The sequence below is a fragment of the Atractosteus spatula genome, chromosome 9, assembly GCF_055471065.1.
Source record: "Atractosteus spatula isolate fAtrSpa1 chromosome 9, fAtrSpa1.hap1, whole genome shotgun sequence".
In the NCBI taxonomy this organism is placed as follows: domain Eukaryota; kingdom Metazoa; phylum Chordata; class Actinopteri; order Semionotiformes; family Lepisosteidae; genus Atractosteus; species Atractosteus spatula.
In genome coordinates, this window is record NC_142714.1 from 5,773,667 (window position 1) to 5,799,248 (window position 25,582).

The 25,582-nt window shown below is 41.0% G+C and overlaps 3 protein-coding genes across 21 annotated transcripts in view; 2 read left to right on the forward strand and 1 right to left on the reverse strand.

Annotated features, from left to right (window-relative positions):
• The window catches only part of hectd1 (HECT domain containing 1), a 31,823-nt gene extending 24,931 nt beyond the window's left edge, over nt 1-6,892 (forward strand). For all 15 annotated transcript variants that reach the window (XM_088925799.1, XM_088925806.1, XM_088925801.1 and 12 more), the window contains 11 exons: nt 364-577; nt 964-1,049; nt 1,372-1,499; nt 1,824-2,025; nt 2,282-2,419; nt 2,616-3,223; nt 3,592-3,670; nt 3,753-3,846; nt 4,164-4,314; nt 5,460-5,604; nt 5,918-6,892. In XM_088925799.1, coding sequence (XP_088781925.1) covers nt 364-577; nt 964-1,049; nt 1,372-1,499; nt 1,824-2,025; nt 2,282-2,419; nt 2,616-3,223; nt 3,592-3,670; nt 3,753-3,846; nt 4,164-4,314; nt 5,460-5,604; nt 5,918-6,055 — 1,983 coding nt within the window. In that variant the 3' untranslated portion in view covers nt 6,056-6,892. The remainder of the gene's footprint in view (nt 1-363; nt 578-963; nt 1,050-1,371; nt 1,500-1,823; nt 2,026-2,281; nt 2,420-2,615; nt 3,224-3,591; nt 3,671-3,752; nt 3,847-4,163; nt 4,315-5,459; nt 5,605-5,917) is intronic.
• Nucleotides 6,893-7,054: 162 nt separating this feature from the next.
• Nucleotides 7,055-15,138, reverse strand: ap4s1 (adaptor related protein complex 4 subunit sigma 1). Of its 2 annotated transcripts, none has more exons than XM_088925818.1 (5): nt 14,979-15,138; nt 10,043-10,210; nt 9,393-9,479; nt 8,546-8,614; nt 7,055-7,319 (listed from the first exon to the last, which is right to left on the reverse strand). In XM_088925818.1, exons 2-5 carry the CDS (start codon nt 10,178-10,180, stop codon nt 7,191-7,193), a joined length of 423 nt encoding a protein of 140 aa, XP_088781944.1. In that variant the 5' UTR covers nt 10,181-10,210; nt 14,979-15,138; the 3' UTR covers nt 7,055-7,190. The 2 variants fall into 2 exon arrangements, with proteins under 2 accessions (XP_088781944.1, XP_088781945.1); XM_088925819.1 differs by lacking the exon at nt 14,979-15,138 and adding an exon at nt 11,436-13,791.
• strn3 (striatin, calmodulin binding protein 3) overlaps nt 13,813-25,582 on the forward strand; it is a 30,716-nt gene continuing 18,946 nt past the window's right edge. For 2 of the 4 annotated variants that reach the window (XM_088925814.1, XM_088925816.1), the window contains exon 1: nt 14,059-14,749. In XM_088925814.1, the coding sequence (XP_088781940.1) occupies nt 14,420-14,749 (330 nt within the window). In that variant the 5' untranslated portion in view covers nt 14,059-14,419. Of the gene's footprint in view, nt 14,750-25,582 lie in introns of all 4 variants that reach the window. The other 2 variants (XM_088925817.1, XM_088925815.1) reach the window with 2 other exon arrangements.

Genomic DNA, 25,582 nt, shown 5'->3' on the forward strand with positions numbered 1-25,582 from the left:
AATGCTCCTGTCTATGTTAGCTTTGATGTTTTAAAGCTGGTTATGAGAGGCTTTCACATTTAGCATTTATTAAAAACCTGAGGGGTGTGTGTCTAAAATTTTAATAGCTATATATTTTATTAACAGAAAACATGACTACCACTAGAGGGGGTTGATTGCAATGTTAAGGATTGTTTGCAGTATTTTCTAACCGAAGTAGTAGAGAGAAAAAATGCAGAATTTAATAAACATCCAACCAAACGTTCATCTGAGGTTTTCAAAACAAATCTGTAATTGTTAGTACTAATTAAGCTGTGTTGAGGTGGTCATGTTTTAAAAACTGATCTGAATGTTTTAAAACTACTTGCTGTCCTTTTCTTGCAGGATTTCTCTGAGCATGGTTCCAAGTCGTCTGCACTGAGCCAAGGGTCTCTGTCATCTTTGCAGACCTGCGATATTCTGAGCTCTGCCCGTGAGCAGGCTCAGGCCAAGGCAGGAAGCGGACAGACTGCCTGTGGTGTGGAGGATGTGCTGCAGTTGCTCCGGATTCTCTATATTATTGCAGGGGATCCTTACTCGACCAGGACACTTCAAGAAGGTAGAGCAAGAAACATGGTTCAAATAAGTTGTATGTTATTTAACTGTTTGTCTTTGTATAGGAGCATATGTGTAATTAAGCATTGCATTGCACTTGTGTGGATATGACCAACTAAACTGAATGAACATTAAAAAGGAATTTTGATTTTAGTTAAAGGGGGAAACACCCTTATGTTTGAGCTTAATTCACAGGATTGTTGTTGACTGCTTTTGTCCAATTAGGTGATTATGATCTAAAAGTTGCAGATGTTTGATGACATCAATAATTTTCTCAATTTTAGACTTCATGAACCGTGCTTGTTTTTATTTGTCATGTTCTAACCATTGTTTGCTACACTCTTGCGTGTAATTTCTTATGCTGTAGTGATCATCTTTTCTGTTTACCAGAACCTGACGAACAACTTCAGTTTAATGTCTCGCCTGAAGAGTTCACAAGTAAAAAAGTCACAACCAAAATTCTGCAACAGATAGAGGTATTATACTGTGCATTTCTTAATTCAGATTGTTGTGCTGTATTTAACACCATTTTTTCTTAAAAACCCTACATGCTTTGAAAAGAGCAGTGTATTCAAACAAATGAACTACTGATTAAAACTAGGAATAGAAATAACAATACCCATAGTTTGTGAAAAGGCATGACCACTTTTTAATGAAGAATGTGGTAAATTGTTTGTCTTGGCCTGATTTATTATTTGTATACTGCAATTTATTGAAAGTTTTCAGGGTCTAGTTATTCTGTGATATCTCAGCATATTGTACAGTGCATTTTTCCTAACTGTATGTGTTTAAATTTAGGAGCCCTTGGCGTTGGCTAGCGGTGCATTGCCTGACTGGTGTGAACAGTTAACCAGCAAGTGCCCATTCTTAATACCTTTTGAAACAAGACAACTGTATTTCACTTGCACAGCTTTTGGAGCCTCACGGTAAGGATAATATTAATAAAAATTAATTTTGCTAACTGTTTAAAAGATTTGCATTTCTGTAGTTTGTGTATAAATTTAATAAAGTGCCAGAGAGTTATGTTGTGGCTTGTTAAATGTAGATTTATTGCAGGAGTACTTGAAAAGTCACTGATACAATGAGAAGCTCTTGAATGGCATTAACTGCTCAACTATCATATGCATGCAGAGCAATTATCGCCATGTACTATCTGATGGGGGGGGAAACCTGCATCTTTTGTGCCATGTGCCATTGAGGTCTCATCATAAGTCTGAATTCATTACCGCCGGCCAAATGTCTTTGTGCAGGGCGATAGTGTGGCTCCAGAACAGGCGCGAGGCTACAATGGAGCGCTCCAGGCCCTCCACCACGGTGAGGAGAGACGACCCTGGGGAATTCAGAGTGGGCCGGCTGAAGCACGAGAGGGTGAAGGTCCCCAGGGGAGACAGCATGATGGAGTGGGCAGAAAATGTCATGCAAATTCATGCTGACAGGAAGTCGGTTTTAGAGGTAAATAAGCTACGGGGTTGATCCGATCTTGATTTGAAGGGCTAGAAATCCTTTTAAAAGAAGTCACACGTTGCATCACGAGAGGAAGGGTGATTTTTTTTTTTCCATGCTGTAGTTTTATTCAGATTTCATCGTTGTTTTACTGAAACCTTTGTGATTCTTGTTTTTTTTCTGGCATTCTGTTATGTGGGTAAAGAGGACTTGAGAATTAATGTTTAATGAGAAATCTGTATTTTCTCAAATAATTCCTCCCCAGGTGGAATTTCTGGGTGAAGAAGGAACAGGATTGGGACCTACGTTAGAATTTTATGCTCTGGTAGCAGCAGAGTTTCAGAGGAAATCTCTGGGAGTCTGGCTTTGTGATGACGATTTCCCAGACGACGAATCTCGCCAGGTAAGTTATCCCAAGAAAACATGGTATACTGGTTTTGTTTTGTTGTCTTGTGGTTGAGGATGCTGAGAATGTTTGTTGATTTTTTTTTTATTTTAATTCCTACTTTTGATTTAACCATTTTCTTTGTAAATCTTCAATATAATTTTGGTTTTGTAATTATTTTCTTTCATTAAACTTACCCTTATTGATATTTCAGGTTGATCTTGGAGGTGGACTTAAACCCCCTGGATATTATGTCCAGAGATCCTGTGGACTTTTCCCTGCCCCTTTCCCCCAGGATAGTGACGAACTGGACAGAATTAGCAAACTGTTCCTCTTCTTGGGTGTATTTTTGGCCAAGTGCATACAGGATAACCGATTGGTGGACTTGCCAATTTCCAAGCCTTTCTTCAAGTTAATGTGCATGGGAGACATTAAAAGCAATATGAGCAAACTGCTGTATGAGTCCCGGGGTGATGCGGACTTGCACTTTTCTGAAATCCAGTCCGAAGCATCTACAGAGGAAGGTCATGACACCTATTCTGTAGGAAGCTTTGACGAAGACTCCAAATCGGAGTTTATTCTTGACCCACCAAAACCCAAACCACCTGCTTGGTACCATGGCATTCTGACCTGGGAGGACTTTGAGCTGGTGAACCCCCACAGGGCTAAATTCCTGAAGGAAGTAAAAGAACTTGCTGTAATGCGCCGCCAGATACTGACTAACAAGAGCCTCACTGAGGATGAGAAGAACACCAGGCTGCAGGACCTCATGCTGAAGAACCCGTCCGGCTCGGGGCCAGCTCTGAGCATTGAAGATCTGGGGTGAGACGGGCTTGTCTGTGTAATGCCAAATGAAATGTAGAAGAATAGCCCTAGTCTATGTATTTCATTTATCAGCTAAAAGGTTATATTTTAAAAGCAGCCTCGCGAACCATGTAGCCTTTTCACATTTTAGAGTGTTGTGTAGCACATTTCAGATGTGTTTGGGAAATGAATGTGTATCAAGATTTTTGTTAACTTGGATGGTAAAATTAAAGTGCATTATTTGCTGTGACTCCATAGCAGTCATTCTCCATCTTATTAGCCTCTTATTAGTTTATTAGTTTTTCTTATTTAAGAAAGGATCGCAAGAGGTAGTGGTATGAGTTAGTCCTTTGAAAAAGTCAAACATGGCTTCTTTTCTCACTCAGATTGAACTTCCAGTTTTGCCCTTCATCTAAAGTGCATGGATTCACAGCTGTGGATCTGAAACCCAATGGAGAAGATGAGGTACATATATTCAGTAAAATACTTAAAAGGGAGGTTGAATGCATATTGCTGGTTAGAGTAACTTGCTTTGTTTTTCCTTTAGATGGTGACAATTGACAATGCAGAAGAATATGTAGAACTAATGTTTGACTTCTGTATGCATACCGGAATTCAGAAACAAATGGAGTCTTTTAGAGGTATCCTTGTCTTTGAAATTTCTATTATTGTTTTCTTCCAGTCTGTTCCTTTATCAGTTTAATAAAGCAAAAACAAAGGTTATTTTAACATTTCCTTTTTAATCATTAACTGTACAGGTCATTACATTGTTTTAGAATAATCCAAAGAGTAATTATGGATGGTGTAATGTTTTTTTAAAGAAGTGAGTCAGTTTTTTTTCCGTAAGATTATAAGAGATAACATATCATGTAATTAAACTGTTTAGATCAAGACCCATTTAAAAAAAATAGGATTCTTACTGAGTTTTGTTATAGAATGTTTTTCTTGTTTCTCCAAGATGGCTTCAACAGAGTTTTCCCCATGGAGAAGCTGAGCTCCTTCAGCCATGAAGAGGTGCAGATGATTCTGTGTGGGAACCAGTCCCCTTCATGGACAGCTGAGGACATTATTAACTATACTGAACCCAAGCTGGGATACACCCGAGACAGGTCTGTCATTTCCAGCATGAAGATTGAGGGTTTTGAAATACACGCATGACCCAGTAATGTGATTGCATTGTTGGGGTGCTTTAAGGATGTTAGTGGGATGACATCAGTTTTGTTCCAGATTATGTGTACAATAGAGTGGTGCTGTAAATGTTAACATAAAAATAAAGTGCAGAGATGTTTTCAGACTAACAAGAGTAGAATACAGTCTCCTTGCTAAGCAGATGCAACTTTTTTGGTTGTTAGTAACCCAAGGGTCAGTTTCAAAATGTTCTCAGTTTCAGGTATGTCTTTCCATTTTCCACTATTTCCCACAGTATCCTTTGGTTTTTGTTTCACTGTTGATTCTGAATAAGACCACAGTGTTAATCTTTTACAGTTTTTGGGTCCATGACTCGGGCCCTCTTGTAGAGTTCTCTGTTTAAGAGTAATATGTGCAGCTCTTTTTATCCTATCAGTACAGGGGGTTCTTTTATGCCCAGTTAGTGTATTTTTCTTTCTGGGACATATTTTAGAGACCAACTGCATTTTTGCAATTTGGTGACCAAACTGTACATTGTGTTATAAACATGGTATTAAAATTGCATTGTGCAAGTTGAATATCTCTTAATTTAAATTTTATAGTTTTAACGGTGCTCCAGAAGAAATGCACTACTCCATGAACGCCTGTTTTTAGGAGAATTTTGGATGCTGATTAAGTGTTTCTGTCACCACTGTGATGGATTATTTGTGATTGTGATACACTCGAATGATGTTGTATAAGCACTAAATCATACCTTTAAGTTAACTTGTTGCATGTCAATCTTGTTCAAGGAAACAGAGAAATTAACCAATATGCTCCGAAAGGCATATTTACAAAAAGTCTTCTGACATTAATAAACCATATCATAAAATGTATCCATGATGTAATTTTAGATTTTGTAGGTACAACAGGCGCTTGTCTCCAAGTTAAAGCAACAAATCCTAATTCAATCCATGTTGACTGGACCCTGGAATCTGATTGTTTTCGGTAACCTTACATGTAATAGAAGGCCCATTGCTCTGTAACTGGTTCAGTTTTGTCACAGATTATTCGCAATTTTCAGTTTCTAGTGTTAGGATGTATGAAGATGAACAATGAATGCATGTTATGACTTGTGTTTTCACAGTCCTGGATTTCTGAGATTCGTACGGGTCCTCTGCGGCATGTCCTCAGATGAAAGAAAAGCATTCCTACAGTTCACAACAGGATGCTCAACTCTTCCCCCGGGTGGCTTAGCTAACCTTCATCCCCGACTAACCATCGTGCGCAAGGTACCCCTATTCTGGAAATCTGAGTTTGTGAGCTATAACCTTATTAACTAAAGACTTACCTGTAAAATGTTTTAAATGCATTAAATATTATACTGCATAACATGGAATGTATTCTTTGAAAAGACTTTGTGACAGATTATTGGTTGTCTGCTACTTTGTATGTAGTATAGAACATAACCCACAAGGTAAATTTAACAAGTTACATTTATACTTTTAGAAGACCTTATAATCTAAAGACTTTCCTTTCATGTTTGCTGTCCAGCAGCCTGACATCTACTTATTCTTATACTTTTTTATATATTTCACTTTCTAGGTTGATGCAACAGATGCAAGCTATCCATCAGTTAACACATGTGTGCACTACCTGAAGCTTCCTGAGTATTCCTCAGAGGAGATCATGAGAGAGCGCTTGCTGGCTGCTACAATGGAGAAAGGCTTTCATCTTAATTGAGCAGTCTGCATCCCCAGTTGATGAAACAGAACTTGATACTGAAGAAGCCTGTCGTGTTTGTTACAAAAAAAAAAATCCCTAGCTGTGCTCTGATGAGACTTCCTTTTTTCCCAAAGCTTTAGGAAAAAAGTAATGTATTAACTCTACTAGCTGCTGCTGAACATGCAGGAAATATTCCTGTACCCTACTCGGCCAGCAAATTATGGCACAGAGCACTGTGTGCTGCTTCAAGGGCTTGTGAGACTGGAATCCAGGGCAGTTTGTTTGTGTTTTCATTGTTTACCATTTCATTTCCAACTGAACATGTGTGTGAAGTTTCATGTAATTCTGTGCACCAGTTATCTGGGTACACTACATTTATCATAAATTGGTCCTTCTGTCTGCTGTCCTCTCCCATTTTGCTGGCCTTAGGCAAAGTGGTGAAAAGCCTGCTTGGATAGATTTGTAACTAGAGTGTACGGGCCTTTCTTGAACAGGTTTTAATTTTTACTAGTGCCTGCACCGTTTGAGTATTAGTTTCTTTTCCTCCTTGCTCATCTTAAGTATACAATCATGCACATGCTTTTGTTCTTCTTTTTGCTTTCGTTACCGTGTGTTTTGACTCTTTAATGCCCTGCTACGAAGATCAAATCCCTGAGTGCATTTGTGTAATTTTACTATAAAGCTATAGGAAAAAAACACTGGTTCTAGGTGCAAGGCACATTTAAAGCAAGCTAAGCTTTCCCTTGTATTTTCTTTGTATATTATAAACATTTATTTAACTCGAGTTGCAGTTTGAAGTAAACTATTTTCAAAGGTGTATGCTCCAAAAATAATCATTAAAATGTTTGCAAAGTATAGCTGCTGTTGTATTGTTTTACTTGTAATTTAGGGGATAAATGTGAACCTTCCAAACTGTCAACAGTTAAAGCTGCTTGTCTCAAAATGCAATAAATATGAAGAAACAAAAAACATGGCACTCTTTAACTTTTAGTTATCTAATGCATCAGACAAGTGTTATTAATGAAATTGTGAGATTTATTCTGTTATTAAGTACAATTAGATCCATGCTGCTTCTGACCCATCATGAAATGCTGACTTCTTAGTCTCTTCAATCCCCATATGAAATTTAAGTGTCTTGGCTCCAGCTGTTCCCTTAGCTTTCTGCCATTTTGTCCAGGGCTAGTAAAGGGGCCAGGATCCTGTTTTTATTTGTTTCCACAATGCGTCCATTCAGTATAATTTCATCCAAAATGATGTGCACTTTCTCCAGGTTAAACATTATCTGAGGGTGTAAGAGTTAAAGACATTTTCTCTGAGTTCAAATGCTTCAGTCATTCAATCATTTAATGAATGAAACTTTTATATAAAGAAAAGTTAATTATTAACTCTAGGTCTGCAAATACTGAATACCTCTTTTTGTTAACGGTAGCATTCATAACTGTCCAGTAGGTGGAGCTCTCTTAGTGTGCTGCATACATTACTGGGCAGCCTCACAACTCTAAAACAGTCAGCACACCTCTGTGCCGAGAACATCAGGAGACTGATTTCATTGAGCACTCACTTGGGCACATTAACGCAAATTGGAATAGGCCAGCTAAAGTCTGTTAAACATCTAGACCGCTGTAAATTACTGTTCGCTCAACAGAGAGGACAGCTCGAGGCCACACAGCAGCCCCTGCAGGCCGAGTGAGGCGTGACTAGTGCAGGGAGAGGAAGTGCTCAAACCCAATCCACAGCCAACTCCAGCTGGGTGAAACGGGCCACCTCACTATCTGGAACTGGAGCGCCTGGTAGATTACACAAAGTTCTTTTAAATGCCTTGTTCGTGTCGATCTTTTTTCTTGATGGGACAAACCAGTTAAAGTTTCCTTTTCTCTGAACGAAGTAAGAAGCTTGTAAAGGACCTCGTGTGTTTGATAAACGTCCAGATAGTCAGTCATGTGGTCTTGGCAAGGGACATTCATCATTAGCTAGAGGGTCTATAATTGGAAAATGTATTCAAAAGATATTTCACAGTACAGGTAGGAATACAATTGAAAAGCACTTAAAACAGTCCTGGATCAAGAACCTCCGTTTAAGCAACTAACCAAAAATGCAATGTTTTCAATTGAAAACCTGTAACAAAAGTTAAGGCTAGAAGAGTTATAAAAAAGGATACGTCCAGCTCACTCTGTAGGGGAAAAAAATATGTACATTTAACATTCTTTGAAACCTCAAACGGTCAGTACTCCATTATTACTAGTTACACATCATCAGTCTATAATGGCTTCAACGTCATGAAGTGTAACAAAAAATGCACCCACACATTAACGTTTAAATGTAAAACATTGAAATTCCAATAACATTTATTTTGCATGGTTGTAGTTCCTGGTGTAAAGAAAATATTTTTGAACAAAAAGGTAATTTCCCCTGAAGTGATAAAACACGGATGTGACCGTTTTTTAACTGGCAGCTCTGTAGCTTTAAAAAAACACTGAGCCATGGGGAGAAGAAATGAATGGTGCTTACCACTCTGCTGAAATACTTGTCAAGCACTTCCACAAAATTCTGTATAAGCTCGTAGACTGCCAGCTGGTTCTGGAAAAACAAAACCCCAGCTTTGCTGTTTATGAGAGGAATTTCTGGTTTTGTGGGGGTGACTAAATAGTTAATTGTATTTATACAGTGATTCCACTTTCCCATAGTCTGACAGCTCACATCACAATGGTACTCAAAGACACCTATATTGGTAGAGTGTAGCATCCACACTGTCTTATGCACGATCTCTCAAGAAGTGTAAACTTGATTCTGCCAGGCACAACATTCCTCAGTGTTAGACGAAAGTCCATAGAACTGACCCACTTAACACCTGATCACAGTGTATCCATCCATGCATTTTCTAACTACTTCTTCCCATTTAGGGTCACTGGGAGCCGGAGCCTATCCAGGCAGGCTACAGGTGCAAGGCAGGATACACACTGGACAGAGAGCCAGTTCATTGCTGGGCACACACATCCATGCCTAGGAACACTTTTTCCCAGAAGCCAATTAACCTCCCAGCATGCTTTTGGACTGTGGGAGGAAACCAGAGCACCCAGAAGAAACCCATACGAACACGCAGATAGCACCCCAGATCCAGAATTGAATTCAGGGCCCAGTGCTGTGACAATGTTATCCACTGCACCATTGTGCTGCCCTCACTGGGTATCATTTAAAAAAAAAAATATGTACCCTGAATTTGAGAGGCAGGATGCAGAGGTCTGAAAAATAACTAAATGCCTGTTACAAGGCGCTGTAATAGAAACATATAGCTGGACCATTATATTCAGTGCTGTGTGTGTTCATAAAAGGAAACATACAAAACACACTAGCTTACCTCAGTGTCGTCCACCCCAACCACGATGAAGAGTGCTGCATACTGTCGATAAATGAGCTTGAAGTCTTTATATTCAACAAAGGAACACTGAAAAAACAGTATACCTCATTAGAATCTACACTTACTGTACTACAGCTTCTTCTTTATAGAGTCAGTCCATAACTGTCTTCAATACGCATACAATTCCACAGTCACAGGCTAGTTAAAATGAATCACATGACTTTACCCTTCCCAACAGTACAATAATAAGGAAAATATAAAATGATAGAATGAAAGGCATTTTATTGGTTTCTGGGTAAGTATTATTTCATGTGGAACTGGGGAGTTTAAGATCCAGTAGCACTTCAGCTGCCACTGGTAAAAAATGGTGCTTTCAATTTTTTTCCCTGAAAATAGTTAATAAAACAGACAAACATAAGACCTATTTTTGTACCAGTAACATACAATAACATCCATAACAACAGCTTTACTTCTGTATTCAGCCTGCCAGGCGAAAGTGGCATTATTGTTAAGATATGGGACTTAACCAGTGTTACCACTCTCATTGCCCTGATTATCTTTCAATAACAATACAGTTCAGTAGAATTCGACCGGGGTTTCTGGATAAATACGCCATGATGAATCCCAAAAATCAATTCCATATTGCATACCTCCTCTTTTCTCCGGGACAGGCAGTTTTTAATGACTTCAGCTTCCAAATACATCCGCTTCTGAATATCCAGGTGCTCATAGTACTTGGACAGGCGTGTCTGACCCTGCTTGTTGACCATCAGGAAAAACTTGATCATGTTTTTCTGGAGGCTCCTGCGGCTTTGTCTCTGAAGAGCAATAAGTCTAAATAAATATTGAGCTTTCAAAAGCAAAAGCAGATGGAAGCTGCAGGGAATCTGCAACAGCATGTGAACAATATAAACTGTGTCTTAGTGGTCTAATTTGAGCCGTTTTAATACACCTTAGTTGCATAGAAAAAAAGAGGCTGTAAGGTGTTCTATTACATATTCTATGAAAAATGCAAAACAAATAATCAAACTTACAAAAAGACATTGTACATATGGGAAACTGAAGTGGGGAGAGCAGGAACAAAGATTTCCTTTCCTTTGGGCTCCGTTCTAACATGAGCCATAACTGTGTCCTACAGTGCAGAGAGGCTCAGACTCCAAACTGGAGCCCAATGAAATCCAGCAGTTTCTTTTCTCGTTCCAATTTTGAAATCAGAACCTGCCTGTATTTTCTTAGCAGAGCTAATAATAATTAAATCATGCACGAAAATTTGCATTCAGTGAAACAAGGAAAAATACATTAGAAACTCTTTATCACAGGAAGGGTAATTGGGGTATCTCATTTGATAGAAGGATGCAGAGAGGGATAGGTGTGATGTGGTATCCAGCTCAGTGTACAATGCGGATAGTGTATAGGTAGTGTGGAAACAAGGCACAGTGTCTGATTCTTCAATCTTAACAGCAAGATGGGAATATCTCCTACAACTCAGATCTCTTACAAAGCACAACCAAATCTGTTTACACATGTCTCTGGGGCAATCTGAAATGACAAGTGTGCTGTATATATTAGCAAGGAGAACGTGTTCTTTGCCAATGAGCCACAAAGGTACAGCCCCTAACAACCGTTTTACTTGCATACAGTCACGTCAAACCCCCAAGCAAAACAACTTAGACTCTCCAAGGAAAGGACGGAGCTAAATGGGTGACGCTAAATTTACCCTAAACAGATATACGAGGAGTGGCACAGCGGTTAGCATTGCTGCCTCACAGAACTGGGGCCGAGGTTCAATTCCCAGGGTGCGTCTGCATGGAGTTTGCATGTTCTCCATGTGTTTGCATGGGTTTCCTCCTACAGTCAAAAGCATACCGGTAGGCTAACTGGCTTCTGGGAAAACTGGCCCCAGGTGCGAGTGTGTGCGTGTCTGTGTCTGTGAGGGCCCTGCCTTGCGCTCACTGCTTCCTGGGACAGGATCCCACTCCCAGCGACCCCGAACTGGAAGAACCAGTTAGGAAATGGACAGACAGATCTTTCCGTGCTTCTTACCGGTGTATGAAAGTTTCTCCTCTCAACTGCAACACTTAAAGGATGAAAAAAAAAAGACTAAAAAGATGACTGATCAAGATGGCGGCGAGCACTTCTGGGTCTGGAAAAAACGCTTCTGGACCAGGAGGAACGATACTTTGTTACACTGTATACTTGCATATGACTGGAATGACAAATAAATGTGAACTTGAACTTGAAAATCTACAACAGGACTGCTCCAGGGGCGCTGTACAATGGCTGACCCTGTGCTCTGACCCCAAGCTTCTCTCCCTGTCTGTGTGTCTCACACAGAGCAATTCGGGGTACGCGAAAAGACAAATTCCTAATGCAAGAAATTGTATATGGCTGATAAAGTAATCTTATCTTATGTGCTCACAAGTGCCTTTGTTCTAGAAAGTGCCTCAAGCAGTGGGAAACGCGCCGCTGTCGTGACGCGTGTCCAGTGCTTGTCACTTGTGCAGGAGCGCTGTGCAACTGTCGCAATATCCTGGCAGATCACCGACAATTCCAGGGCAGGGTTGGGGGAAAGGCCGCAGACAGGACGTCCTGCCTCACGTCAGCGGCAGGCCTGCACTCTGGACGCTGGGCTGTGCCCTCTGGCCTCCCCCCGTCCCCGTCCCAAAACACAATGACGCTCCTCAAGAAAGGGCGTCCTTCTTAAAGGCACTGCTCTACAAGAGAGCACAGACAGAACCAAAGCCCCAGGGAAAGTAGAGAACAGAAACAAATACGTCATTCCTTAAGGCCACGACAGAGGAGCGAAGAATTCCACTTTTGTTCCTAAAGCAGGTGAGCAGACGCCACTGTGGGAACGCCATCTACACTCCCTTCAGATTCACATTTGGAGCAGAAGACCAGTTCTGGCCAGCCACAACTCATATGGACTGTACTGCACACTGCAATAATGCAGGCACGACCAATTAACAACATGACAGGCCAGTCCACACCTCAGCGCAGTGACATACTCTGTGGACGCTATGTGCATGATCTTTTTTTAACATGAACATTACATCTAAACATTTTGGCTGAAGACGCGTCCAACCACATGACTGTCGCACACCATTAACCTAAGGAAACAAACCTGTTATCTTTTCCCATGGGAGCGGCCGGTGATTAAACAACCGTATCTGTGCGGTATTAATAATTACGTTGATAGAAAATATATACGTTTTAAACTATAACAGCAGAAATTCTCAGAATTGCTACTGAAGAGGCATCCTGTATTGTTTGCTTGAATTCAGGCAAGGATCCTGGTTCAATTGCCATAAAAACAGTAACTTCTGCATGTTAACACAAGCACTAATTATTACTAATATACCAGACAGCCAGGGAACATTGAACGAATGAATGTGTTCAAATGCAGTGTCGCATCATGTCACTGGGGATGGTCAACTCCAGCCTACTGTGTAAAAAGGAAATCGTTACCTGCAGTCTGTGATGCCACCTTCTCATCTCTGGTTGAAACATTTACAGTATGTACCTATCAATTACTGGATATTCTGTTCTATGACATTTCAACAATTTTCAAGAACACAGGGACAAATTGGGTCATACCGTCATTTCTTTAGATTGAAATGCAAAGAAATTATGCACAAAGTTCACTGGCTAACGTAACTTGTACAAAAATTAAAATATATTTTAACAATCCACACTTCTGTGGCATCACAGGTCTTGGGGCGTTGGATTCGATTCCAGATTGGGGTATGTTGTGTGTGGAGTATGCATGCACTCTACATGTTAATATCATCCAGTTTATCCCAAAGCACTAGTTCACAGTGACACTGCACTTGACTAAGAAATAACTGAATATGCTTGAATGGACACCTGATCTCCCTTTCCCTTTACTGTACTTCCCTGTTTATCTCCATAACGTTTGTATCAATACGAGCTATTAAAAATGCAATAAGAGAAGCCCAGATTTGTTTCACTAGGCGACCTCATAACTTCACTGGATATCACATCAACCTCGATTCTCAGCTCAGACAGAACAGCCAAGTGCCAGCTACTGTTAACCGACTCTACTTAATACAGCATGATCGAAGTATGACCAATCCCCCTAGATACACTCCTGGATTTCGGAGTATTCTACAAATGTTTCAGAATATCGGGATTGTGCCATGCTTTTTTTATTCTCCGTCGCAATGAGCAAGATGACGATTTTGTAAAATGCGGACTGACACCTTCCAGCAGCCCGAGATCCCGCTCCAGTGCGACCAATTTGTCACACAATGACACACGCGCAGGAATGCAAAATAGAAAACACGGCGCGCTGACGCTCTGCAAGCGAAGCTCCCACGTTTTATTTCACCCCATATAAGGTCACGTTTTCATTTTTTTTTGTGTGTGTATAAAATCCACGCGAGAAACGAAAACCGACGCGGACGTTTCCAGCTCTGACTACAGACGACCTGTGCGTGCAACGGAGCCTTTCTTTCTTTCTTTCTTTATTTATTTATTTCATTCGTGCACATTCTTGGACTCTCGCTGGTCAGCACCGGCCAACATAACGCTTGAGCTCTCCCACGTTTTACGAGGTGCCTGGGAACAGCCAAACCGCCCCCCAGCCCGGCCACCATGTAAGACAGCACGCATGCCCGGTGCCTGCCAAGTCTGTATTTGGATATAAATGGGGGGAAAAAAAAAAAGACGCCTGGTGAGTGTGTCCCAGCATGCAGTGCGGGCCCATTCTCCCTCACCCCCGCAGTGAGGAGACAGCCTCACATCCAGGGAATGTAATGGCGGCCGGCAGCTCGTTGCTTCTCTGACACACAACCCAAACACCACCTCACAACAGGCACCTCCGCGACCCCAGCTGGGGGGGGGGCGGAAAGGGCGCTTACGAATTGCACACGGCGGCGGGGCACTCGTTTGCGGGCAAGCACAAAGAGAGAGAGAGAGAGAGAGCGAAAAGAGCGAAGGGACCTGTGCGGCATTAGCTGTCGCTGGGGCTAATTTTTTTTTCTTCTTCCCTTTTTTAAAAAAAAATGGATGAACACCCGGGAGGAGGTGGAAGTGGCGGAGGAGGAGGAGGAGTAGTAGGAATGGCCGCGCCGAGGCAGCAGCAACAACAACAGCAGCAGCAGCAGCAGCAGCAGCAGCAGCCGGGGAATAATAATAACAACATGAATCCCCAGTCCGGGGGAGGAGGGGGTGCCTTGGTGGTCCAGCAGCAGCAGCAGCCGCCGCAGCAGCAGGACGAGATGCCTCGGCCCCAGCAGTACACTATCCCGGGGATCCTGCACTACATCCAGCACGAGTGGGCCCGGTTCGAGATGGAGAGGGCGCACTGGGAGGTGGAGAGGGCCGAACTCCAGGTATCGGATCACGGCACTTTCGCAGTATTTCCCCTCGCCGATAGCTAGAGGCAGTCGGGGCTGAGCACGCCCCTTACTACAGAAAAGGCACGCACGGCCACGACTGCCCGAAAATAATATTTCGGAAGTGGAGCGGCGGAGCCGAAGCAAAAGGAAAAAAAATAAAAACTCCCCCCCACACACACACACACACATAATCTGCGTTGTTTTTTTGAATGTTTTTTTTTACCTGCTTGCTCTGGAGTGATGGTCGGTCTGGGGGCTCGTTAGGGCTTCCCTTAGCTCTACACCAGGAGGTGGGGGGGGGGGAATTAAAACAGGAAAACCGAGCGAACCAGTAGCTCGCGTATAGAGGGATCCTCTAGGCGGCCATTTTGGTTGTGCCAATATGGCGTCAGGCGGAGGGCCGCTTTCTGTTACAGTACTGCGCGGTGCAGAACCGACGCAGCAGGCCGGCAGCTCGCCCCCTCCGTACACGAGCAGGGCTCGGGCGCTGGGCTTTGCAGGAAAGCCCGGGGGGGGGGGGTGTCTTGATTGCTGCAGCGTGTGTGCTGGCCAGGCAAAGGCGAGCTGCAGCCTGGCGCTCGGCTCCTAGTGCTCTGCGCTGCTTGGACGAGTTCACCCACTCCCATATTGACGTGAGCTCCGCGCCCCCCTCCCTTCACGGATTCACCGGAGGGGAAGCGGCTCACTCCTGTCGGCGGGGTGGGAGGTGGTGCGGCGACAACGCGCCGTCATCGGCTGCGATAACAACAGCGGTCACGATCGTTGATCGCGGCCTTGGCTTGTGAAGTCTGTGATTGTTGTGTGTGCGCGCTTGTGTGAGTGGAGCGCGTCACCGGCTTTTTAAGCACCGTGCATTGAACCAACAGGCGCCCCCAAAGCCACGTTAATTTAAAATCACCCCCCCCCCGAATTAACCGTGTTTTGTTGTTTTTTTTTAAAATTACACAAAGGGTTGCCACGAATCGCCAGGGACGCAGACGCGGAGACGTTTCCGTTATCTCGCAAGACCCGCTTGATTTAGATTCGGCTGGACGCGCTTTGTGCAGCTGGCCGGACTGGGCGAAAGGGAGGCGGGGGGGGGGGAGGAGGATGGCGGCGGCTTGTGTGTTAGTCACAAGTGCGGAGACGAAACAGTGTGAAAGTGCATGGCTTCGTAACGTGCCCATCACATGCCCTCGATTACTACTCGGGTTAAAAATAGAGTCCCCCAACTTCCTAGTGCCAGTGAGGCGTGAGGGCCTGTCTGTGGAAAAGCCCGTGTGTTACGGCTTCAGTTGCGCGTATGATATAGGTCAATAGCTGCTGTTCTGCATTTGGTTTTTTTGGACAGCTGCGTGTCTTTCTGTTATACAAGGGGTGGGCAGAAGCTTGCCGGTTTACCCTACAGGACACTTGCAACCCATCTACCGGTTTTAATTCAAGTTCCTGTTTTGTTAGTATTACTTAAATGTTTTTTTTTTAAAATCTGCATTGTATCATGTTTATTACGCTCTAGATTGAAACGGTTTTTTTAATTATTCAGTCGTGGCCTCTGGTAATTCATGATGTCTCTGACATCCCCAGCGTGTGCGGGATCAGAGTTGGTTCTGATGACATCACTTGTCGGGAAGCCTGGGAACTTTCCCAGAATTGTGCCAATGTGTTGTGTGAAAACTGTGGAAAGATTCATCTAGTGATTCATCATCATGCTCTTATTGCAGGTTACTACTGTGTCTTGAACTAAGGAGCTATATGATATTAAGATTCAGCTGTGTGTGTAGCCTTAGTCTCTCTTGTTATGCTGAGGGAATTTGAACATAATTTCACATATTCCTACGGAGACCTAGACAGACTCTCTCAGCTGTATTTGCATACAAAATATTGCTTGAAAGTTTTGTCATGTGCATGCATATTTCAGAATGGCAACTATATGAAAATTGTCAAATTTGCTAAGGACAGATACTGAAGTTATGACATTTCTTTATGGATTATTGCTGTGTTAAAAGATACATTTTAAAGCCATTCAGAAGTGCTGAAATCTGTGGATAGAAATTCCTGGCCTTTTAATCACTTGCTGTGTTCCTGTCAAAATGATGAAGAACTCTACGGGTCTATAATGCCTATAGCTACCTTTTGAGAACACCATTTGGCACTAACTGCAGATTTTGTGAAGATTCACATTCAAAATAAAGCTGGTACACTAAAATGCAGTTACTGTTTTCTACTAGATGTAATGCACTACAATGAGAATAGTCTTCCTTTTTAAGAAGGCTGCCCAACATTTTCTCATACAGTGTTGTTATGCAAGTGTCTGGTCTGTGGAATTTATCACACTTCAGTCACATTTTGTTGTGCTGGATGTCGATGCATATATCCTCGTATGTGTTGTAGATGGCTAGTTGCAGACGCTATCTTTTCAGTGCCAATTGTTTGCTAAACAGTTTCCCTATTATTTATAAAACACTTGGTCCCTTAATATTTATACAAACAATTTCTGTACTCTCTCTGTCTTCAGTGGTTGTAGGAGTCCGTCTGTGTAGAGGCTTTTGGTAGAAGGAAGGGCGTGTGGGGAGCATGAGGGAGTCTTGCTGTTTAAATCTTCTTAATCAGTTTACTAGTGGGAAGAAAAGCAGAACTGACCTGTGATTATGGCAAGACAGTGGCTGACCGGTGATGAGAAAATGCCTGGGAGCAACAACAAGTGCATCACTGCAACATGTACTGTACCTTAAAAAAAAAAGCTTGCTTCTTAGGGGAAAAGGGCAGATTGGACATTCTACTGCAGGAAGTGCTGAGCATCAACGTTCTGGTTCACCTGAAAACAATAAATGGAGCTTAGTTTTGTGCCAAACACATAATGAAATTGTCTGTTGGTTTTATTTTTCTTTTTTACTTTTCCTTTGACATTTTTCTTAATCTTGTCCCTTTGCTGTACCGGAGAACAGAAACGGAACTGCATATGCGGAGGCTATCGAGGACACCACAATCCAAGCGTGACCAGTTGTTCACACACTCTTCACATTGGTTTTTGATCACTGATGATTTTGAGTATTACCTGTTCAGGTAATTGCTGTATTTTTTGGTCAGCAGCCTAAAGAGTGTGAGCATCTCAGAATTTACATCTGTGAGAGACTTTAATGGATTAACATTTTATAACTTTTACGTATTTGCTTGTTCTTTAGGTGCTTCATAGAGAATCTGTATATCTCAGGTTTATACTTGGGACTCTCTGATCCACAGTTATTTCAGACCTGGTTTTATTCATCAGGTGAACCCTACAGTGTGTTGTGACAACACTCTACTTGAACAGTCCCATAAACTGAGTAGCCTAAATCGGAACTAATCAAGATGGCAGAGTTTAGTGCTGAAAGACTTTGTTGTACCAAACATTTCTGAGTGACTGTATTCACACGCTCTGTAACTCTGAATTGTAAAAGAGTATCTGCAAAACATCAATAACAGTTCATTGGCAGGCTCTTGAGTGTGATCCAATAAAATGCGTTTCTTAATCCTTTGAGGAAAATATTGGTAAATGTGATGGTGACACCAGGAACTGTGCTAACAATTTGTGGGTCAGAGGAACAATTAAGCTGTCAAGGCTCTGAAAAACTACAACATTAAAATTGAGGTTTTTCTCCTTTTCAAATTCTGATCAAAGTACATCTGCAGAAAGTAGAGAAATTTGGAAGAACACCTCTTGGGGGAAGAAAAACCCAAACAGCTTGTCTCCAAGACCTAATCTGCTAGGGCATGTTTCAGGGAAGATGAGGCAAAGTAAGTGGAATGGATTTTAGTATGACTAATATATTCATGCGCAAACTTGTTGGTACAGCAACACATACCTTCTCTATGAGAGCCTTTTCTTGTGCATTTCCTTTTGATTGAAACAGAAGATTGCAGTCAATTACCCTTTTCACGTCTGTACTGTGTGCTTTGTTTTGAGACTTTTTTTTTTGTCCAAAAGCGCTTGATGTGATTCATGCAGGCAGTCTGGCAAATTCAGGACATTGCCATTTTTGTCTCTGTAGCTCATAATTTGAAGGTCAGCTTTTGATTTGTGTGTGGGGGGGGGGAAAGTTTAACTTTCCCCTGGCAATAGAATAATACAACAGTCATGGAAAGTAGATTGAAAATGTGGAAGAATTGCACAAAGCTAAGGTAGCTTATTTTGCCCGAATTTAAATTGGATTCGTGGTTTTCCTGTATTGAGAAGTAGGTTCCTTTTGGCAGAAGAAGGCACTATGACTAGATGGTACCAAAGCCTCTTTAGTTCTCCTGAATGGACAGGTGAGTTACATGACTATCACAATGGCTGGTAACACATATGAAATAGACAGCCTGCTGGATTGGATAAAGTAATCAAACCCTTGGCCTACATTGAAGAAGTTTGCACTTCTGAAAAGCTAAATGAATCATAAATGTTACATTTTATGTACTCTCAAAATATTGACTTTCAAAAATTGAAGGGAGCTGACAGCTCTTTCTGGTCCATTTTACCCCGAGAGAACCAAACTGGTTTCCAGGTGATACTTTTGACCCAGTATGTGAGTTAATCAACAGCACCCGAGTCAAATTGGGAAATGGAGGGAAAGATGCAAGATTATTGAACTTTGGAAAGCATCAGAATTTGTGGGGTTTTTTTTCCAAAATAATCTAAACTCACTTTCTTCATTGTTCCCAGCAGTTTGTTTTAAAAGTCAGAATTAAAAGTGACATCAAGACCTGAACAGTTCCACTGTCTGGCTTTTCATACTGAGCTGGGATTTCCATCACGTTCTCGATGTGCTTCTTGGTGTGAACCCATGCCCTCTCAAGTCCACAAACACCACGTGCTGAGGTCAATTTGGGACTTAAGGTGATAAAAAAGGAATTTTTGGTGATAGGGGAACATGGTTAATACTAACTTTAAATTAATTAACAAGAGTTGTTCGCTTAAATGCCAGTAAGAGACATGATATAGGAAAATGTGTCTGAGAAGGTTCAATTTAAAACTTTGTATCAGTGTTGTGGATCAAGGACTAGTCTGATAACTGAATAATAAGCTTAAACTTTTATATTAATGCTTGTCAGTGACGGGTGAGATAACTGACTAGTTCATTTAGCTGCTTCCTTTAGGTTAGATGTTATTTTTCTGTTATACACGTCATACTGCTTCTGTTGATCCTCTTACATGGATCTTAAAAGGATGTGGTCTTTTAAGATGAGAAGGTAACTAGGTTTATGAAACTAACTGTTTTTTATGCCCCCACTTCCTCATAGATGTTTAGCTAGGTAAGATTAGCCAGGTTAAAGGTTACACTGTTACTTCCAGATTTTTCGCAGCAAAATAATTATCTTTGAAACTGGGTTTTTATTATAATTGTCTTTCCATCTGGGCATATTTTATACTTGTTCAGTTAGAGTTGTAGTCATCAAATGCAAAGTAAATAGAGAACACACTTCTAGAGTACAAATGATGCAAGTCTGCTTCTGTTTATCTGGTTCATTCTATCAAAGAATATTACTTTTGAAATACAATATGCAAAGGAAGAGGAAGGAATGCACGTTAGGTTTAATAAACCTTTTTGTGAAATCCTTTAAAATCCAGACAAAACCGTCTGTCCACACAACTAAGGATATTTGTTTCTTGAGAATAACGATTGTTAGTTTGCTACCCGCTACACTTAAAACACATCAGTGAGCTGTACTTTTGTTGTGTATGATTTAATAGAATCTACACGATGTTAGCTGAAGATCTTATTGTTATTATTCTCATTATAAGTGTTTATTGAGCCCTGGACAGTGTTCCTTATGGCTGTGATGCTGCTACAACTGCCTTACATGCTATCTTCAGAACGAATGGGAGAATTTGCTGACTCTTGCAAGTGAGTCTGTGCTCATAAACTAAGCTGGGAGCAAGAGTAGTGTCAAACAAGTCCTTGCAGACTTCTTGAAAGTCAATGCCTCAGAAATCAGAAAATGTTTGATTATTATACTTCGATCCTTTTTTTGTGGTACAACAGCATTCAAGAGCTCAGCTTAATGCTGCTTTTGCTGTCCCTGACTGGTGGTAGTTTTTGTACACATACCAGATGGATCCCCATGTTGTTTTAGTTTAAGCACAGGCTTGTGCCATGAGCAGAGTAGCTGCAGGGAATGTTTAACTGTCCCTGAAAGCAGAATCCCAAATGCTGTTTCCTAGTAGGAACCTGGGAGAAGCAGGGGGTTTATCTTGGGGGTTCTTTTGCCTTAACAGCAGCAAGGGGGGTTGTTTCAGGGGTATTTAGTCAAATGCATCACTCAGATTCTTTGATGTTGCATATACACTTCTGTTTTCTACCAGCATCTGTAAATAAAAAGAGAGGCCCAGATTCTTAAGTGTTTTTAGTATTTTATGTAGGGATTGTTTTCATACTGTACAATTTATTTCTAAAAAACAAATGCAGTAAAGGAGTCATGGTGTAGACCTGTTTCAGAATAATGAGCAAATAACCCTTGCTGGTGATGGCAGGCTTCAATGCATCAGAGAACATTAAAGTATTACTGCATCCGAGAAGAGAACAGTCATAAAGCAGACTCTCTTGTAGCTTTGGAACTTAATGATACCTTGCTACCATCCCATAAACTAAACACTAAAAATTTAATGAAGATTTTGAGCAGTTCAAAACCTGGAGTGGTTTTTTCCTGAAGTTGTTTAAATGTAAACTTTGCCAATCTCTCAAACCAGCAGCCTGTTTTCGGAATTATTTCTGCATGAGGTTGATAAACAGCTGTTTTATGTTGTGAAACTGGGGGTTTGTAAACAGCTGTTTTATGTTATGAAGCTATCTTTAAACAAACAGCCCTGACATAAGATCCAGCAAAACAGCCTTAAAGCCAACATGTGTGACTGCACCACAGCCTGGAAAGATGTAGGTAGAGGCTACCTTACTCTGTGTAAACATGCTAAGGGTTGTTGATTCTTTTTTTAGTCTGATTCTTCTGTCTCACTTTAAAAGGTGCCAGTATTTCATCAACACTTCAGGTAGCTAAAATACATTGTTTTAGAAGTTTTCCTTTTATTGCTTAATATCAAAATACAACTAGTAGTACAATGTATAATTACAGCAAGCCATGTTGCTGTTTTGATATCGGTCATTTTATTTTAGCCTTTTCTTCTTAATTATTAATGGAAGCATAAGCAGCTATTTTTGGACATCTGTTTTATTTTTCACCTTTCTGTGTTCTAAAATACCAGGATGGGCTTGTGATCTCCTGCAGGGTTTTTTTTATTTTAAATTTTGTATTAGCAAATATACCTTGGAATTAAAAATTCTCAATACTGACTGAGAACCTGTGAGAAACCTGTAATTCATCTACTACATGCAGATTTAGTGAAATCGTATTGGCTCAAATGAGAACCTTGATTGTTCTTCATAAGTTTGTGTCCTATCAGTTGGGTTTGGCATTTGCCATTAACTGATTTATTTGATAGATGCTTTTATCAGTTTAATTTTATTCAATATAAATGACATGCATTTGTACCAGTTTATACTGCTGGGTATTTTACTGGAACAGTTTGGGTGAAATTCATTGCTCAAAGGTACAACACCAGCGTCTCACCTGTGATTCGAACCAACGATTTTGCAGTTATGAGTCCAGAAACCTGACCAGTGCTGTACACTGCTGCTTGCTGATACAGAACACTTGAGAATTGAAGATCAATAGTCTTTATCTGTGAAATACAAGATCTCTTGGTTTCCCAAACGGGCAACTTGTAGTAGTTGCATCCTCCCTGGTGTGGCTGTTTGCAAGGGCCAGCTGGTGCATGGCTAGTTTATACTAAGGAGGAAACAGTGTGTGTCCGAAGTCTTTCCTGCCACTTAAGTGGTCAGTGTGTTGGCTGTGTAGGGTAGTCCAGCTGCATTTGTTGTAGTTTAAAAAAGAAGCCTAAAAAATCAACTGAAACATACAATTAGAGGCTAAACCAGGCTTTGTGTTGATCGGCTTGGCATTGCATTTACAAAGACCATAGAAATCCGAGGTTCATTTCCTGGTTTTAGAATTAAAAATCAGCTTTGCATGAGTCTCCTTTGAACATGCTTTGACCCTAACCAAATATAAGCATGTCCCATTCTGGATATTCGTCTTTTGCCGACTGCGGTATTATTTAAGAAAAATGTGGGTAATTCAAGGTTCCTCCCTTTTGTAAGTGTTTAACAAGAATATAAAGTTTTAATTACACTTGTGTTTTTAATCACTTATTGTAGGAGGTGATTTGTAGTAACTGAGGTTAGTTACTTCATCGCATGTCGCATGTCTTTCCTTTTTTCAGTGAAATCAGATGCACGTTGCACTGTTGTGGGTGGAACAATCTTCAGTGCTGTGTAGCTGAGCTGTGGTTTCCTGGATAATGCCGAAACCAATTAAGATGCTAAATTGGGCTTTATTTCCATGCTTTGGAATTTTCATGGCTTTTCACAAGAATGCTTTAATTTGCTTTGAGTTTTCTAAAAAGCTCAACAACAACAAAAACTGATTAAAATAATACATATAGGAATGTCATTTTTAAAAGTATAGATATCAGATTAAAGGTGAAGGCTTACTGGTAACATTTAATTGCTTAGACAGACTTTAGCTTTTGTGGTTGTTTTTTGCTTTGGTATTTACTATACTGGATTCAGCTAGAAGGCTGCTGAGTGGTCAGGGGCATGTGGCTAATTTGTAAAAAAAAAAGACTTCACAGCATGACTTTGATTTACGTGAAGGTGACGTGATCTTTATTGAGGTGGAGTCTATAGCTTTTTCTCTGGCAGTGTTGTTCCTGTTTCTAGTGCAGTTCCTTCTCGCTTCCTTAGGGTAGGCCTAGAAATCAAGAGTGTTGTGGTACCTCCTCATTCTGTGTTCCATCTGAGACCAGTTGAAGGAAAGGAATTTAGGTTATTTCACACCACCAGTAATTTACATTATAAATTGTCCTATTTGATTTGCACCAACAGACCTTTTAAATACTGCTAGTGTTTGTACCCTCTAGGGTCCAGGCAATGCAACACTCGTGTTCAAAGGCAGCAGACGTCTGCAGCAGTCCCACATGGTCATGTCCAGTTTTTGTGATTTATATGCAAAGGATGGATTTTTTCTGTTTGAGTTGCAGTGGTAATACAGGCTTGTGAGATATAACGGGCTGCTATCCTGTACAAGACCTGCTGGGCTGCGATTCTCCAGGATTAAGACTAGTTACCCCTGGTGTAAACAATGTGTGTGTTTAATATTGTCACAATGTACCTTCTCATAAATAGCGCAAGTGGTGTGTGTGAATATATATAAGGTTATATATATATAGAGTGATGTGTATATATTTATAAGGTAGAAACTTTGGGGCCTTTTGTCCATCTAGCCATTCTGGTGGTTAGTAGCAAATAGGTAATACATCCTTTTTTCCAGTTTTTGAATATACAAACCACTATGATATCTTCAGTTTTTTTAAAATTTAATAGTAGTTCTTCCCTTAAAGTTGTAGCTTGCAAGACATTCCATTGCTCATCAAGTTTGTCAGGGGGCATAACCCGAGAAAAGCAAACAATCGCTGTTTGCAGTTGGGATTCTTTGTAGTTCAATGTGGTATAAATAGGTCATTTCTGAGGAAAAAAGATTAAAGCTAGTCACTTTTCTCTTAAGTCCTTCAGTAAAAGTAGGATGTGGTGTGGGCCCCTCCTTGCAACAATCCTTTAGTTGAAGAAGAGTCCTGTTTTGGGCCAGCTGCTTGTTTTTGTCTTTTGGAGCTGACAGCTTTCCACTGGAGTCAGGTGGTAAGCTCTCAGAGGTGCTTAATTATAGCCCCAACAGGGTTGCTAAGATGCAAACAGGGATGCCCCATAGGTAAGGCAAGACAGAGTTACTGTTGTGCTGCCAGAAAAAGCAGATGTGGTGGGGCCAGGTGGAAAATAGACGTCCAGGGAAGTAAATATAGAATAATGGTTTTCTTCCGATCTTTTGAATACATGTGTTCATGATTATCGCTATTGTCCCCTGCTCCCATGATGCACAGCAGTGCACATTCACCATTGTAGAGCCGACGCTTGTGAAAGTGAACTCGGGAAACCAAGAAAAAAAATTAAGGTTATTGCATTAAAGCTTATGAATAGGTTCATTTCTAAGAATGACTTATCCAGAGACTTGATAATTGTGTACAGATGCTTTATTTTAAATTAGTTTTCATATTTATGCCCTGAAAGATTAAATGCACTGAAAATGAGTTTCAGAATTAGTTCTTGGCTTGAACAAAAGTATGAACGCTTGACATATCCTTCACATAGCCTTCTTCTCATTCCACACTGCTCCATCAGTAACGGCACCGGATGCTGGCCTTTTAAAATGAGCTGTGACTGACAATTGTTCAGCTGTTCCTTAACAGTATTTCTTCCATCTCTTACATTATCATTTCACCCCTTCCCAACAGCTGGAATGGCAAAATCTAAAGGGTTGGTGACTTCATACAATGAATTTTAAGTAAAAAAGGCAATTGCAAGACTGTTATTTGTATATATAAAGCCGCCAGCACCCTTTGACTAACATAGCAAAGGAAATGACAGTGAATAATTTTTGGGCACAACATTTTTATTCATCTTCGAGTAGCAGTTGAGTTATGAGTATGGTCGCGTTATTGTTGCTCTTTTTAGGAAGTGCATGTCAGAAAAAAACACTACCTCTCATTGACTTTTCTGGATTCATCTGTTGGAATTTCCACTGTTTATTTCCTCATTGACAAGCAAGTGAACAATAGGTGTTTGTTGACGAACTGTGGAATCCAGTGCTTGCTCTGAGAACAGGAGTGTAGCTAGTTCTTGCACATCAGCATATACTCCTCCCCTCTTAAAGCATTATGTTTGT

Coding starts and splice junctions, on each gene's coding strand:
- ap4s1 (XM_088925818.1), bottom strand. CDS start 10,180: ATGATCAAGTTTTTCCTGATGGTCAACAAGCAGGGTCAGACACGCCTG. Junction 9,480..10,042: donor TGTCCCGGAGAAAAGAGGAG/GTATGCAATATG, acceptor CTGTTTTTTCAG/TGTTCCTTTGTTGAATATAA. Junction 7,320..8,545: donor ACAAGTATTTCAGCAGAGTG/GTAAGCACCATT, acceptor TTACACCCTCAG/ATAATGTTTAACCTGGAGAA.